The 17,526-nt window shown below is 43.5% G+C and overlaps 1 protein-coding gene across 2 annotated transcripts in view; it reads right to left on the bottom strand.

Annotated features, from left to right (window-relative positions):
• Positions 1-17,166, bottom strand: part of drosha (drosha ribonuclease III) — a 77,494-nt gene extending 60,328 nt beyond the window's left edge. Inside the window, exons 1-15 of one of the 2 annotated variants that reach the window (XM_069512460.1) lie at positions 17,026-17,166; positions 14,752-15,607; positions 14,584-14,652; positions 13,924-14,218; positions 12,861-13,002; positions 11,600-11,760; positions 10,234-10,314; positions 9,952-10,038; positions 9,717-9,803; positions 8,208-8,279; positions 7,784-7,865; positions 7,281-7,355; positions 6,045-6,214; positions 3,724-3,848; positions 948-1,047 (exon numbers count right to left, since the gene is read on the bottom strand). In XM_069512460.1, coding sequence (XP_069368561.1) covers positions 948-1,047; positions 3,724-3,848; positions 6,045-6,214; positions 7,281-7,355; positions 7,784-7,865; positions 8,208-8,279; positions 9,717-9,803; positions 9,952-10,038; positions 10,234-10,314; positions 11,600-11,760; positions 12,861-13,002; positions 13,924-14,218; positions 14,584-14,652; positions 14,752-15,605 — 2,400 coding nt within the window. In that variant the 5' untranslated portion in view covers positions 15,606-15,607; positions 17,026-17,166. Of the gene's footprint in view, positions 1-947; positions 1,048-3,723; positions 3,849-6,044; positions 6,215-7,280; positions 7,356-7,783; positions 7,866-8,207; positions 8,280-9,716; positions 9,804-9,951; positions 10,039-10,233; positions 10,315-11,599; positions 11,761-12,860; positions 13,003-13,923; positions 14,219-14,583; positions 14,653-14,751; positions 15,608-16,437; positions 16,553-17,025 lie in introns of those variants that run through there. The other variant, XM_069512461.1, reaches the window with a different exon arrangement.
• Positions 17,167-17,526: the final 360 nt, after the last annotated feature.

The following is a 17,526-nucleotide window of genomic DNA, read 5'->3' as shown; positions in this document are numbered from 1 at the left end:
AGTCCTTGATTTGTCGAACTAACCTGAAGCCTCGTGTTACCTTCAGACAGACTTTGGACTTTATTTCTTAAAGGTCACTATGAAGAAGAGGAAAAACTGTTTCACCCCAACATATGACAATTATTTAAATCCTGATTACTGTTCAAACATGAACATATCCTTTTATTGTTTTAACAAAGATGTCACCTTCCCCTTCACATGAAAATAAGAACAAAGTATTTAAATCTAAAATTAAAAGAAAAAAACGACTTGGATGTTTCATGTTAGTACCTTTGCCAAGGAGTTTAAGTTTTTGTCTCTTTATAGAATAATTCATGGATCTTTATGGATGGATTTAAACATTTGTTTAAATCAGACGTATTTAGGGAGACTGATATCTAAATCTGTATCAAGTGAGTTTAAATTCATAAGCGGACTGTTGGGCCTCGGTGGAGGTACAAGCTCTGTGATTGCTATTCTAATTGCTCGCACAATGTTAAAGAAAGTGAAAAACTATTTTTGCAGCAACTCTTTTAATCGAATCCACTCCAAAGGTTAATGACTCTAAATGTGTTAAAGTGTGGCTGTGGCCTTTCCAAAAATTCATGTCTCACATTTCCAGTTAACCAGCTTCCTTGTTACTGTGAGGAAGAAGTTGACTACCGGCGGCGTGTTCCAGACGAGCAGCATTTGAGTCAGGGCTTTACTCACGGCAGGAGTAATAGTAATGGTAATAGTTCGGTGTTTTAAATCAATGGCTGCGAATCTCTCGTAACAGACGAGCGAGCAAGTGTTTTTAACATAACCTTTCTCATCTGCTGGAGATGAACTCTCCGAAGGATTCAAACTGAAAGCACGTTGCACCACATCCACGCAAAACAAACGATTTACCGGCTGGCATCGTTAAAACACGAGTGTGTCAAAGGCAACGAGGAATATCAAAGCACGTTTGTAAGCTTTCAACCCACCTCTCTCTGTGTCAGCTTCTGCTTGTCGATCTGCTTGACCTTGGGGCTGTTGGCCAGCAGATGGCGTAGTTTCACGTAGCTCTTCCACAGCTTCTGGTACCTGTCGACAGGGAACAAGGGGATGTCAGGCTGACAGGAGTCCGTCTCACCCTCACTCTGCTGATTTGCAGCAAGACATCAATATTTCATCGCCGGCCTGGCTGATATTAAACATAATTTAACAGTTGCCTGGGGCCGTTATTGCATTAGCTGCTTTATGTGAGGCCTGTGTACACTGAGGATTCTCTGCGTTGCACACGTCTGCCGTTTGAACTGCGAGCAGAGGTTCACACACGTTGACCACTTGCACTTCAACTTGTTTTCTTTGCTGATGAAAAAGCTGTAAGTCATAAAACATTTGATCGGCCCTCAAGAGCAAATTTACAACCTCCTCGTTCTCATTTTCTGTGAAACCCTATTGTCTTTTACCCTCATTTGCATCTGAAAAGAGGCAGGGAGTTATCGGCAAGGTGACATGTAGCCGCCGCACTAACTGCCTCCCCTTTCTCCCCCATCTCTGCCCCTCTTCTCTCTCTCTCTTTTCAATCAGACCCCCTGATTGATGCACTGAGGGCCGAGTGTGACCGTTCTGCTCCCATTCAGGAGACTTTCTCCTCATTTACCCAGAGTTATTCAATTATGATTGGTGGGACGGAGGGGTAAGGTGGTGGGGTTGTTCGGGGATATGACGCTGCATTGACTGAGGCATAGAGAGAGAGAGAGAGAGAGGAGAGAGACAAGATGGAAAGACGGAGAGAGGGTGTACTGAGGAACAGAAGAATTATAGAGCTTTAATAGCGGAGACTTCATTAGAGACTGAGACGAGGGAATGAGACGGCTTTACCGCCCCGATTATCAGCTCACCACCACCTCCGCACTGAAGCTGCCGGAGTGGATGAGAGAGGAAGAAAGAGAAAGAGAGAGTGAGTCTATCCAGCCTGGGAGGCCCCCCCGTCCCCAATCTGCTCCAATGACCTTTCCACAGATCCACTGTGTGCTCTCTGGGTAGGTCTGCACAAGCTTTCATTAGCATATGCTACCGCTTCCTGTCTCTTCCCTCCCCTCTCTCCGGTGTTTTGCCGTTTTCAGATGCAGCATCTGTAACATCACTGGTTTCATCTACCTGCTGAAGTAATGGCTTTTTAGAATTTAACTAACTGTTCGGGGATAGCGACGTTCAAACATGGCAGCTGATGAAGTGACAGGTTTTAAACGTCCAGTATGTAACTTCTGCCACTAGGGGGGTATCTCAATCAAAAGAATAACAAAGGCCTAAGCTGTGTCTCAATTAAAGGGCTGCATCCTTCGGAGGACGCAGTCTTTGTGGACTGGTTAGAGCGCGGAGGCTGAGCCAAATTGAGACGGTTTGGTCAATAGAGGATTTCCGTGATCTGCTTTTGACAGAAAATAGACACGTGTTCAATAGATTTGTCTCATCCTCCTCTAGGTTTCTTAAATTCCCTTCACATCTCTGCATATCTTACATCTCCCTCCTTCCGTCCCGTCATTATGTTTCTCATCTGTCTTTTGCTGTCATTCTCTGTCCTGCTCCATCCTCCCTTCCTTTCCTGGTGCCTTTTCTTTACATTCGCTGACCTCTGACATGTCATCATTCTTGCCTCAGCGGTTGTGATGGCGCTTGCAGGAGATCGAGTGGCGGCCCTGAACACAAATGTGTCCAGTGGGCAGTGTGTGAAGGGAGGGAGACGGCACAGCTTCTTCAGTCTCCCGAGTAAATAAATAGACTTTATACTTCTGCTGTGTCCAAGGCTCCCTCTCTGAGAGACTGCCGCCGCAATCACCACCGACTTCTGCCCTCGCTACATGCATCATTAGCAGCGGTAGGAAATCCTTTCCACTGGTCTCTTACTACTTGTGTCTGCATCAGCTAATGATGTCCCAGTACATCCATAAATTTGTCGTTGTCTGCAGCTTTGAGAAGTTTGACATGGCAGCAGGGTGCACAGGGATGAAAGAGCTAAGCGGACAGACAGCTAAAATGTAGCAGCAGGGGAGAGAGGACATTAGTTGGAGGAAGGAAGCAAACTAACGCTGTCTAAATGGATTTCCTACTGGTCGTCCTCTAGTTTGCATCTTCATCAAAAATAATTTCCCCCCCTCACCTCCTCTTGAATGTTGTAAACGAGACCAGATATTTGAGTTTAAGAAGAAGTTCACATGGTTAAATTTAGAACGAGTGCACCAACAGAGATGAATGCCGACTTTTTATCTGCGCCTGGCGTGGCGTTGTAGCATCACTCGGAACACCTCCAGAGGCCGCGGCTCAGATGGTCTTATACATTGCTTTTGTTAATTATGCAGCAGCACAGTACAGTATTCCCTGCTGCAGCCCTGTGGTGTGTGTGTGGCATTACTATTCACAAAACATAAACCACAGCAGCTCCCACGGCGGAGGCACCCAGCGGAAACCTGGGACCCGTGACGACGCACCTGAAAATGTCATGCCACTCGTTTTCTCATCCCTCAACTCCCCCTTTCAATCTATTCGCCGTCCCACTCCACCACCACCCCCTCTACTCAACATACGCCATTCTTGTCCTCCGTGTGCAACACGAAGGATTCTGCCGTCACAGCTTCCTGGGAGAGCAGTTGTGAATAAGGAGTCGTGGGAACAAGGGAGACGGTACACAGCAGGTGGGAACTATAAGGGGAAGGATCTTTATTTGGATGGCATTTGTTGGAGCGTGTAGGTCTGTGTGCGCGTATGTGATCTTACTGAGGGTCTCCGGCGTAGCTGAGCTGAGCGGGACGGATTCCAAAGTGAACGATGATGGGGAAGGTGATGACATCTGGGTTGAACTGTTCCCTGTCCAATTGGTCGATACGCACCGAGCTGGGTTTCTGGAGGAAAAAGAAGTCAAACTTTACAGTATGAACACAATCATATGACTACAAGGCAGCCACCATTCAACCATCTGCTACCAATATGTGAAATAACAAATAATCCACGCCAGGAGGGTCGTCTGTCACAGGGACGTAATGAGATGAGGCCCAGATTCGTCTGGTAGCGAGCGCACAACAATGATAAAAGGATGTCAGGCACGGCGAGCTAACTTCTGACGCTCTTATCGGGGAGAAGATTGACAAGCAACATGTCCTCAGCAGACTCCCAATCACAGTTAGCCTGTCAGGCATTCTGCGAGATCAGAGAAGGGGGCTGGAGCATAAGGCGTGAGTAGCTGCACGGCAGATGGCCCAAGGCGCTCGGGCTCACCTTGACATTAGCCGCGCATACTCGTCACAACCTGCATACTAACTTTGGTTCGAGAGCAAGAGGTCACCGGCCGACTTTGCTCTTGCCTTTTATGGCAACATAATCAGGTTTGATTGGTGCGCTGGACGGCTTGATGACTGTTTACAGTCCAGATGCAAATGTGTTGTTAATGCTAATTTATACATATACGAGGCCATTTAACGTCTCCTGGTTCTTTACATGCGCTTTAATGGGCCATAGCTGATTGAAGGTTGTTGGGCAGGGCACTGTGTGAAACGATCGTTTGTGCACGCCATGTTTGATTGGCAGCAAACATGTTGACCTTGACGTAACACAGTAGTTTGATTTCTACAAAACAAGACCGGGTTGTGGGCTGAGCTGGACGCAGCGTCTCCTTACTGTGAAAATATGAGTCAACTCGTTGTTTTCTCGACTGATGCATCGACTCGATTACTTTTAGGGGACGGTCCCATTTGCAAAGGTTTGTATTTTTTACTTTTTAAGAGTTTACTGATTCACTGATCCGTCTGACAATTCCAGAAATCTCGTCTGTATGTGGCTCTCAAATCTCAAGAACCGTTCATGTTCTCAGCTTCACACTTGTGCAGACATATGATACACACAGTTCAGGTTCCGCGTACCCAACTTCTCTGAATTGGGAATGAACAGATGCACAGCTCTTTGCTCGGCAGCAGGACGGTTCTACTTGTTGCCGAACTTTGAATAAAACTGAAGGCATGCAATTAAAAACATTGGTTTTCTACGTGTGACATGACAAAAGAAAAGAGCAAAACAACGAACAACAAGTGCAGTGCAAGGTACTGCATGCGCATGTCATGATTTGATTTCATCGTATAACACAATATCTTCCGTATTGACCTCGTGTAATGTTGTTTACATGCAGGGTTTAAGGAGGGATTTGATGCTATGTGATGCTGTGCACTGGATGTTTCAGCTCTTTCATAGAGTATTGTTGTGTGTACTCTGCTCTGCTCTCAAATACCAAGTTGTCTGAGTGATTGGCTCCAAGGCAACAGTTTACAAATCTGAGGGCACAGACTATAAATCCCTGCACATAGAATACAAAACCCACAGCCTACACATTCTCACATGGATCTTTTCTTTCCCACAGGGCTCTGTAACTCCATACGTTTGGTGAGTTATCTGTAATATACGTGTCTTTCGGACAATACTTACTCAAAAAAGCTGATTAAAATGAATTTTCAAAGCACACTGCGCTGGAGGTAATAAAAACCAACACACCACCAGAGTGACAGTGAAGATGACCACTGTCGACTGTTTCCATAGATTGTTCCATTTTCAGCAAACAGAGTAAGTCTGTGTGCATGACCTTTTTAATACTTTGTTTGAGTGGCAGACCAATCTTTAACTTGAGTGTGAGGATGGAAGACTATTAAACACCCACCTCTCTGCAAAACATGACAGCAACAATTCAGTCCTGTCAGGAAGAGCCGTTGATTCAATAACTCAACCACGCCAAAGGTTATACAATCATATTCATTGTTCATACGCAACCTCTTAGCTAGCAATGACATCTTCACCTTTACCCAAACACAATTACTGTACATTCTTTAAAATATGGGCCAGACAAGGAGGTTAACCAGCATCGCTGTGACATAAAAGCTTCGGCCCGAATTGTGTTGATGACAGCAAACGCCCTTGGGGATAATAGGTGAGGCTGCCCGTGTCACAAGCTAACGACAACAGCCTTAATCCTGCAGCGTCGGGGTTGGGGGCGACAAATGCCCTTGAAACTGTGGACAAGGCCACCTCCTGTCGTAACAGAGAAGCTGAGGCCTCACCATGCCCGGGTTGGTGACGATCATGCCCTTGCACTCCTCCGCGTATTTCTGCCACTCCAGCTCCTCCCACTGCAGCATGTCTGCAATCTCCTCCTCGGGGACCAGCGGCTTGCTGCTGCGGATCAGGTAGAGCAGCACCTGATGCATGGACAGCACCTCCTTCCCGCCATCTAAGACATAAATATTTAATAAGGGAATTACACACAAAAAATAAATAGACACGACTAATTGAAAAAGACAAGGCTTCATGGCTGCAGTAGCTGTGGCTCCACAGGGGAAAGTCTTTCACTGATCTCCTGCACCGTGTTTTCATTCGCTGCTTAAATCCTTGGCCCAAAAATCAACATTCATGTTAAAAAAAAAAAAAAAAAAAACTCTGTTTTTATTTGAGCGTCTCACCTCACTTCACCTCTGCCAGAGTTTTTGAGCCAATATTACATGCCCTGCAAATGTCCCGATGCATCACAATTGCATTGTTCAGGTAACGCACAGGTGAACACAGGCGCCGATGAAAGGTCGGACGCCTTACAATACGTGAAGGGACATAATGTCAACATTCAAATCTGTATTTACAAAGTCAGGGAGGAACAGGAAGTCACATATGACTGTGCAGAGACATACAACCAAGCACACACACACACGTGAAGTCAAACATACTCCGTTTAATAGACACTCATGCAAAATTGATTGACCACCATTTATGTGTGTGCACTGTAAATGCATTAAGTCAATAACAAATACACAATCACACACACACACACACAGACTGTAACTTCCAAACATCACCGTGCTCTCACTCTCTCTTTACACATCACAAACATTGGATTGGACACTTTTTTTTTGTTTTTTTTTGTGCTTTTGTAAAAAGAGGCAGATACATGCTTGTAGCGGACCAAATTGGAAGAGCTGGGAGAGAAATTGTTTTTCTGATGGAAAGAAGGTAGGTGGCACGGCTGTCATAACAAACTCAGCAGCGATATCATAGTGCACCAGCACCATCATGTGCATCGAAGATGAATATCACGCAGCCACACAGCTGCCGAGGCTCTGCAGCCGAAGCTCAGGAACACACCACTGATGTCAGCATCGCATGCAGAAATGTATGACTGCTGGAGCCGTGCATTGCTTTTTCTTTTCCCCTGCATTGTTGTACCTGGACAACTGTTACCACCGACCAACAGAGGGAGACAAACAGCGACGCAGTGGACGCTGTGTGCAGGTCGTTAAGAGTCTTACCAGGTAAGAATCGGACAAAACGCGGCATGAAATGGAAACCCTGGCACCCAGGGGTCTCGTTGTCCAAGTCAGGACCTGGAAAAGGAGCAGAATTGTTTTGGTGTTTGGTTGTTTGTTTCTTTTCGCAATACAAATCTGACATGCTTTTCACACACATTTTAGATTTAGAGTGAAAAGTTGTGGCTGGAATGACAACCACAGTTCTGCTGCCTCCCAATTTCATGACCGGGAATCAGACTTTAACGTAGCAGGAGTTTGTTCTGTCGTCATTTCGAATCTTTTTTCTGACTGGAAACATTTGTCTTAGTCAGTCAGACCAACACTATCTAATTTAAATAACAAGACAAATCATTGTGTTGTTATTCTCTATTTCCTTTCGATTATATCACTTGTGGGGTGGACAATCATTTGTGAATCACATGTCTGCCACAGTTATTTCTGATTTCTGTGGAAGCACTGCCTGCAAAACACAATTTGTAAAAACTTGCTCCATCTCTTCTTACTTCTCAGGTTCCAGTCATACAGCTCAAGAACGTCCTGGAACAAGTAGGAGGCAAACAGCTCCAGGCCTCGGACACAGAAGTTCTGGACACAGGAGACAGACGATGTGTGACAGTGTGAGAACATACAGTACAGACTTTACCGCAAGTGTTGGTGTAGATATGAGTGATAAGTAAATCCAGCCCTCTAACTTTATCACATAAGCCACTGTATCGGTGTAATCAACTTCAGCAGGTTAAAAAGGATCTCCTCTCCCTCCTCTGAAAGGATTAGCACCTTCGCTCGCCCGGGCGCTGAGGTGTGAGGGTTACGTTCGGCTCAGCTGTGCTCAGACTGAGCCGTTTGAGATAAAATAAAATAAGAAAATAAAAAAAAGAGACAAAAGGGGTGAAAAAGAGCTGGGAGATAAAGTGGGGTTTTACTGACCTCCGGTGTCATCTCCTCTATGAAGTGAATGGTGTAATCTATGTTGAAGCGGATCACACGGCACAATGGAATCTGTGATGATGAAAGGAACAGAGGACAGGGAGAAGAAAGGACAGGCTGACTCATTACCATGGCGTTAGGTAGAGGTTACAGCTTTTAGAGGAAACTCATTAAAAACTCATCCCCACTGCACAGCTTGTCCAAAATGGCGCACTCAGATGTACAGAAAATGTATGCACGCTGAAGGAATCTCACTCGAACTCACTGTGGTGTGAATAAACATGCAAAACCTTCGGTCAAATTAAACACCAAGACATGTACAAGCACTCGGCCCCGACAGGAGGACATGCCTCCACGCACACGCATGCACCTGACTCTTAAGAAAATTAAGTAACTCAAATCTCACTAAATAGATAAGCCTGCTCTTCTGTGTTTAATCTCCCTAGTTACACGGTCTTTGTTGTCTGAGCGCAGGGGTCCATTTTACGGGATTAACCTGGGAGTCACATTCATTCTTGCCCGTCCTGGCGGCTAACTAGCAGGGGGCTAATATCACCACGCTCCAAGGTTTTCTAATCCCCACGCTGCCACAAAGCGTTTACCCCAGCTTTTAACAAGGACTGCTTAAATTATCCAGTTCAAATCATGCTTAATCCTCAGGGCTCTTTTCAGACGAGGCAGATATTGACCAAGTAGTTTATTATTCAAACATGCAGGAGAACACACACGTGTAGACGCTGACCCACAAAACCTGACGCACGTGGAATTTTAACACTTTGAAAGGAATTTTCAAGAAACAGGGTTTTGTCGTCTCCCGTCGATTTCTCATCTCGTTTGAACTTAAACTCGGGTTCGTGGCTCAAATGGCTGCAGAAAGAGCAGCGGCCCTTTTAAGTCGCGGCCTCTCATATTTGACGGTCACTGACGGGGCCTTCAAAAGTGACTCCGCACAAGGTCAGCACACTGAGAAGAGGACGTTGTCCAGGAGACAAAGACGACAAACGACCAAGGCTTAAACCAAAATGTCGATTTGAAGAGTTAAGTTATGAGGATTTGTTGCAGCGGCAGCTCCTCTGGTTTAGGAGGCTGGGGATCATGGGTAATATGCAGCTTTCAGTTGTGTTTCAGTTCAGTGAATCAATTGTTAATAAAGTTAATCATGTTATTATTATTATTAGACAAATACTTGCTTATATGTAATAATAATATGTAATTAGTTTCCATCAGTGAAATGTCTCATTTGATTTTAGCTCATGGAAAAGTGTTTTGTTTTATCTCTGTGATATTTGAACAGTAAACATACAACAGTCAAATATACTCATTGAGACACCTGCCTCTGAAAAACACCCTGAGAGAAACCACAAACTCCAGGTAACTAAATAAACAAGGATGACGTGAAATACAGAAACAGAAATGACTGTACATTGACACCCACTTACTGTCAAAACTCTGAAACTATATCGGTGTAACATTCATGGCTGCACCGTCAACGATAGAAAGCAGGCTTACGTTAGTGAGAGGAGTGTGGGAGAAGAGAGAGAAGCCCTCGAACAGGTACTCATGGTCATCGTACTCGATCACCGTCGGCCTGTCAGTCTGAAAACAGGAAACAGCAGGTCATGTTTTTATACAGTGATTACCGAAACTGTGAGAATCAACTCTGAATTAATGACACCGCTGATGATATTCACATTAATGTTTTTCTACTAAAAACAAGTAAAGAGTATTAAAAAAAAGTTCCCACCAGGAAGTTGGTTGGAGGTGACACAGTGATCCTGTAGTGAAACAGTTTCCCTGCATTGTTGTTCATTGTGCGACACTGTTTCACCGGCTGAAAGAAAAAAAACCAACACAATCTTAATTCCAACTTTAAAAGCGAACTCAGCCCATTACACATGTTCCTACGTTATAATGGAACCAGTGATATGACTTGAGAGAATATTTGGGCCGACTGGAATAACATCCATGCACCCGTGCGGCAGAACTTCAAGGTTATGAGGGGTGATTTATTCACAGCGTGTCATACCTCCTCCCCCGGGTAGATGCTGTGGCGGATCCCTGTACGTCTGGCCTTGGCACTGCACTTACACAGGGGGCCATCATTCATCTGGACAGAAAGAAAATACGTAAATCAGACACAACCGCTCCACTTGCCATGTATAACACCGGAGCCGCTGAACATTTCGCATCTCCTAAATGCACACTCCTGACCTTTACTTCTCCAGTGGAGCTTGGAGTTTTTAAAGTTTTCCTGTGTGATGGTTGTCGGGGTGACGTGAAGGCAAACTGACAAAAAAGGTTTCACCCGAGACACAATATAAAAAAACTGCTGGCCTACAAGTGTGTCTTCAGTTTTAATGTCACTGACCGTTTCTTGCATCTTAAAACACTTGGAAATCAAATTCAATCACTTTGAATCAGATCAAACTTCAATTTCCTGCCTCGTCTACTGAAGCATTATTTACCAGAATGTTTTTAAACTCTCCCAGAGACCTGAACCTGCTACTCTTGCACACACACTGTTGGAAATGCATTAAATGATTGATAAAGTATTATATCTAGATGTATATATAAATTATACATTCACTGGCACCAGAATCCCAACACGTTTTCTTTCTTTAACGGAGCAGAGGTGCAGCTTTCCATTACTTCTTCTTCCTTCCTGATGAGACCTAGAGTCAATTCACGTTTGCACGTTTCTTCTTGCTACATCCTGCAAGACTAAATTAATAATATTATTTGACCTGAAGTCAAAGCGTCTGAGTTTATTCTCATGTTTCTCTGCATTATTTACCATTCAGCACGACTTGTGAGATCTTATTTTGGGTCTTATAGACACATTTTGTCTGTTTTAGAACTGAATGAAGTCATATATGTGCTGTGCATATCGCTTAAGGTGTCAAAGTTTACTTTTTATTCATCTCAGATTTCTACAAAACTCAGTAAAACTTAACCAAACCAATTCCAGGAATAAATAAAGTATGTGATTAATTCCTGCTCTTACTTATAGAGAAATGTGCATATATGTTTCCTGTAAAAATAAAAGTTTATTTTCTTCTTCTATGTTTTTGTTTGTATTTTTATAGTCATTTATAATAAAGTCTCAATTACATCATAGCTGCATTTCTCCATAATTTTGGTATCAGCCTTAAAAATCCATATAAGTCAGCATCTATTTTCTTTCTATACGTCAAAATCTCCCCTGGTGTTAGGCCCAAATATTCAGTTTGGGTCCTCAGGCTTCTATTTACCTGCCGCTGCTCTACGGTATGAGACTTATGTTGTGGTGTAACTTAAGAAGAACACAATGTCGAAGATAAAATAGCAAAATGTGTTTTTTTATGATAATAAACACGACAAGTTGAAACATCCCTTCGTTAAGACGAACCGACCTGTCCTGGGTCGTTGTACCACAGCTCCTCGTGCAGGCGGTCGGGGTGCGCTTTCTTCCTCTTGATCTCGGCGATGACATCAAAAACCTCTGAGTCGGAGCTGCTGGAGCAGGTGCTTCCTTCACCGTCTGATTCACAGTCCGACTCACTGCTGCTGTTGTCTGGAACCAAAGTTCAGAAAAGGTCTTGCATCATTAGAACGTCGTAGGGCAGACGAGTTAAACATAATTCGCTGAGCCGGAGCTGGTCGAGTGGTTAAGCTCAGCTGTGCCCTCGCACACTATTATACAACATAGTCACAGTGAAGCATCGTGTCAAAATGTCCTTGTCAGCTGTTTCAGAGGAGTAATTATCCACACAACGCTGATGACACAGCAAACTCTCTTCTCTTCAACGTTTCTTCAGGGAAACAAATCGTGTTTTCATCATTTATCAATCACGATGTTAGATTCATTGATTAAATATTCCAGCTCGTTACACTTTATATTTTCTTAACCATCTGCAGATTTATATGATTCTGTGAGATTAAAGAGCAGCAGGGTTTCCAACACAGACATTTTTTTCATGTTTTCTGTATTTCTGTCACAGTCCTCCGACTCGCTACAAAGAAACCAAATGAGGATTATAATTATTATTCAGCAGAATAGTTTGTGGCTTTAAATAAGTGAATACTTCTATTGTTATCATTTAACTTGAGAAATTTACCATAAAACCAAATCCACGAAGTAAAATAAATGATTACGTTGTTGATGCAGATTTTTTATCGAGCATAAAACTGTTCTTACTTGTTTAGTTATATTAGATCTCACTGAGCGAGACTGGTACTAGCGAGGCGCTGAAAGAGACAATCGAGCTAACAGCCGCGCAGATAACATCATAAACACCGAACTTAATCTCTGCCTCGGCCTAACGCACGGCTGAGAACGCAGCCAGTTTTTATGGTGCATCAATAACGAAAGGTTGTCGACGAACGTATTAACTGTTGATTGTTATTTAGCTGCTGCACTTACCAGCAACACTTTACACGTGTACAAACATAACGCGACAGGAAGTAATCAATCACTGGCTGCTAGAGGTAAAAGAAAAAACTAATAGTGATCTTTAGAGCTGGAAGATTAAAACAGAAATTATATCTCAGATTATATCACACTCGTGGTTTTAATCCGTCCCTCGAAAACACCAGGATTTAGGTCTTTTTAAATATCAGATTATCCAGAAGGACGCGGGGAAGGAGGTGGAAACGCTTCACCACTCTACCCACCTGGATCCTCATCCAGTTTGGTCTTGGGCGGTTCCCAAGACGGTCGAGCAGCCTTGGCTCGATCCTGCCGCCTCACCAACTCTTCCTCGAAGCGTTCGTAAAGGTTGCGCAGTTTACTGGTCCCCACGACGGTAGAGTCTCCCTTTAATAAACACATTAAAATACAACATGAGGATCTGTGAAACAAATAAGAACCAAGAGATGCTGCGCTTACACGGTCAGTGGCTCGAAAACAAAAGCCATAAAACTTTTTTTCAAGATTAAGAGCAAATTCATTTCAGTTAGTTTTGACTTTGTGAGTCACTCTTTTAGTGAAAATTATAATGGTCGAGTTTGACCTTGGCTGTTAGATGGATGTCACTAATACACTCTTGAAATATGATATGAAGAAGACGTACATGTATCTGTTTATGAGCGATTCATATAGATTTAGAGGTTGTGCTTTAAACTCAAAGTGTCATCGAGCGTAAGGGAGATTCAACACCCTCTTAGTGGAGCTACAGTAACCGACTCCCACAGGTCGCACTCCAGCTGTCACAAGTGAGACCTAACAGTCATTGATCTGTTCACGGACGGACAAAGACATAAAGTTGGGCTCCATCTCAACATTCACCTGCACTTAAGTTAACTGAAGGACAGGTAAGGTCCCGACCAGAGTGTGAAATTCATGTGAAGAAAGAAGCCGAGGACAACGTGAAGCAAGCGTTCAGAGATAAAGGTCAGAATTTCAAAAAAGAAGAATGAGTCACCAAAGTCCAAAAGATTCAGACACATCAGAAAAGAACCTGAAGGGTCAGGCGGTGATTTGTGGAGAGCGTCCAAGACGCCTTTTAAGCGCTCGATATAATCTGAGAAGCCGAAAATATAAACGAATCCAACTTTAACACCACGACCAAGGACCATATTTATAACGGCAGACGCAAGATAAGGTTAGATAACGTGTTAAATCCAGTCAAACAAAATAAGCACTTCTCTTGACCCCCTTTAACAAACTGCCGGCCAAGTGTAATTTACAAACGACAAACTGTAGAACGTATAACTGAGGACACAGTGCAAACAGTACCACTTGGTCCATGGGGTCATTGGAGTAGTAGTTTTCAGCGTGGGTGCAGCGGATCCAGGCAGGTTTCAACAGCTCTTCTTCCTCTTTCTCATCGTCCCCCTTCTCTTTCTCCTTCTCTCTGTCTCTGTCCCGCTCCCTGTCTCGCTCTCGGTCTCTGTCACTGAAGGTCTCCTCAGAGTCCTTGCTCCTGACGGACGTGTGGCTGCGCTCCCTGCTCAGACCCGAGGAGCCCTCCGACCTCCTGTCCCTCTCGTCTTCCCAGCGGCCACGTTTCCTGTCTCTGCTTGAGGAACGACTGGAAATGACAAAAAGCAGGACGGCAGTGAGCAGGGATGAGCGATAAATCATGTCAGGAAAACATATTCAGTGTGTCTGTCAGGTAAAAACTGTTTTTTCAGTTTAGGGTTTGAGGCTAAGGTTAGATTCCACGAGGTTTTAACAATTAAGCTTTTTCATATATTCAAAGACCATTTTTTTACATGCAAGAACATAAACATAAAGAGTTCAAAACTGAATCATCATCCATCAACAAAAAAAAAGTATAAATGTGGGACTTATGAAATAGAAGAACCTCAACTTACAATTAGCTGAAAAAAAAATGATGGTGGACAAGCATTTCATATCAGCTTTAACATGATAAATAAAGGATTACACATGTACCTGCGAGGCCTCTTCCTGTGCCTGTCAGGTGACTGGGACCTCCGACTTTCTCTGTGACGATGCCTCTCTCTGTGATCAAACACACACACACACACACACACATGTGTGGTGAGGAACAAAAACACATTTCACAAATGGATGTGATTCAGTAGAGTGCTGTCTGAGTACCTGCTGCGATCCCTGCTCCTGTGTCTGGGAGGAGTCCGGCCTCTGTCGTATTCAGACCTGTACCTTCCCCCCTCTGGCCTCATGCGCTTGTCTGGACTCCGCCCACGATCTTTCCTCTCTCCGGGAAATTCCATTTTGTGCCTCTCACCATGGTTACCGTAGGCGTAGCCCTTCTGCCTGTGGTCATCATGGCGATAGCCTCTTTCTGGAGACCTCCTGTTTTCCATGGGTTTATCATACTTGTACTGCCCCCCGTGCCTGTAGCCGTGGTCTGGTTTAAATGAGCTCGGGTTCTGTGTGTAGCCAGGACTGAAAGTGGGAGGCGGGAATGGAGGGTGAGGAGGATGAGGGTAGTTCATGGAGTACGGAGGGTGATAGTTCATCGACTGAGAAGCCATCGGGTGAGGCATGGGCGGATGTGGTAATGGTGGTGGGGGAACAGGTGGCATCATGTAAGGGTGGTAGGCATTCTGAGCAGACACCTGGGACCCTGGTGTCGGTCCGCCTGTGGCGCTGGGCAAGGTAGGGGGTGGAAAGTTGGGCGGGGGTTCTAAGAAGCCCTGCCGGACAGGAGGCTTGGAGAAAGGTGGGCGCATTGGACACTGGTTCAGAGAACCAGGAGTCTGGGATGGTGCCGGAGGAGGGTATTGCATGAAGTCAGAGTGCGGAGGCATGTAGCTGTTGTTCCCATGGTAGCCTGAGCTGGGAGGAGCCTGTGGATCATAGTGGTATGGGGGTACAGGAGGCTGGGGAGGGGGCGGTCTCAGGTTGGTGGGTCGGAAGCTTTGAGGGGAGCCCTGCTGGCCTGGAGGCATTCCGCCCCTGGTTCCCCCACGATCCTGGTGGAAAGACATGACTGTGGAGGTGAAAAAAAAAAAATCATGTTAAAATTCATACTGCCTTTATATCACATGTAAAATAAAACTAGAGATCAACCTGTTGATGATGACTTCACTTTCTTTTACTTACTGATAAAAGAACATTAACTGATGATTAATTAAATCACATAATACATTAGTTTCAAAAGGCCACTGTACAAATTCTGAGCTATGACAGAGTAGTTTCACACTGCTTCTTGTGTACAGGTCATGTTTAAGATAAGGAGAAATCAATATTTTAAGGGAAACACAACAGCACTTTGTAATGTTAGTAAGAGGTTTAGCTGATTAGCTTTTTCTGCAATTTTTCTCTCATTCAAATAAACGAGCACAGTGCTCCACCTTTCGCAAAACTGTTGAATCCAGTTTTTTACAGCCAGGCAGATGTTTGATGATTATTTTTGTGAGACTAACTCATGCAGTTGCGTTTTGCTGTTTCTACACAGTATAACTACGACAGCTTAATGTTAAAAAATAAGAATTATTAGTTCAGCATTATCTCACATTTCATTTCATCAATTATCTGACCGGGACAATGCTCATTAATCAACAGCTCAAGAGGCTAATTCTCATCTGTTTTTAAAATAGCAACCTAACATAAGAATTGTTGTAGTCAACACATACAAGCAATTAATACAGACTCACACACACACAGGTGCAATGCATAACAATAAAGAACATATGAGACAAACCACAGCAAGTAAAAACCAAGTCAAGTCAGCAGACAGCCAGTAGTCTCATGTGCACATGTCTGATTATCAATAAGTCATTTCTTCAGCTGAGCAGTAAAACAAAGATTAGTATTTACTTCTCTTATCTTTAGATGCTGAGTGCACATCAAATGTCTTCAGTGGATAATATCTGACAAAGGTTCCTCTATTTAATCAACTTAATCTGTGTGAGAGATTCAAGTGGCTTCATTGAGGATTCGTTGTTATCACAGTGTCATTTAATCGCAGTTACAAGGAGCCACGAGAGTTCAGGGTTTGAAGCTAAACAGCGCAAATGAACCGCTGCTGCTTCATTAGCCAGCGAACTACAGCAGGTGTCGAGTGCGACAGCAAATATAACACAAATACAAAAACATGCTAAAGTACAGGGGAGCGTCTGGAAGCAGGAGAGTCCGTGTGACCGCGAGAAGAAACCGACTCTGTGCTCGTGTTGATGTTTCCAGAAGCTAGTTTGAGCAACACGGTAGCAAACCAGCTAGCACATCATGCTAGGCTACGAAGAAGATACGGTAGAGAAGAGGAAGAAGAAGAAGAGATAAAACCACAGAACTGTTTCTTCATCTTCATCCTCTGATCACAAACTAACATTCACACGAGGCTGAGATGTTTTTAATGATGATTTAATTCAGTTCATTTCAACGATGCTGAGCAGAGCGATGACTGACCTGCTGGGTACCACGCTCTCCGTGAGGCCGTGTTTCTGGCCGGAACGTTTCGGGGGAGGACAAAGGAGTTGACCAATCACAATCAGCGGTTTGTTGCCGGCCAATCAGAGGCCGGGAATTGTTTCCGGCCGGGTCGATCCTCAGTGTAGCACAAAAACAAATGAAATAATAAAATTAAATAAAAATTAAATGAATAAAATAAAATAAAATGAAATGAAATAAAATTAAATAAAATTAAATAAAATAAAATATGTAATAAAATAAAATAAAATAAATAAAATGAAATTGAAATGAAATGAAATATGAAATAAAACTAAATAAAATAAAATGAAATGAAATTCAAATGAAGTTAAATAAAATAAAATAAAATAAAAATAATATGAAATTAAATAAAACAAATTTAAAATAAATTATAGTAAACTAAAGAGGTTTGTTGATTAAAAAATGAATCAACATTTGAACTCTGCTTCATTTATGACTTTTTAAGGAACTGGCACATGA

This window comes from Paralichthys olivaceus, chromosome 17 (genome assembly GCF_024713975.1).
Source record: "Paralichthys olivaceus isolate ysfri-2021 chromosome 17, ASM2471397v2, whole genome shotgun sequence".
NCBI lineage: Eukaryota > Metazoa > Chordata > Actinopteri > Pleuronectiformes > Paralichthyidae > Paralichthys > Paralichthys olivaceus.
The sequence above is the reverse complement of the archived record's forward strand: the minus strand, read 5'-3'. Positions and strand labels throughout refer to the sequence as shown.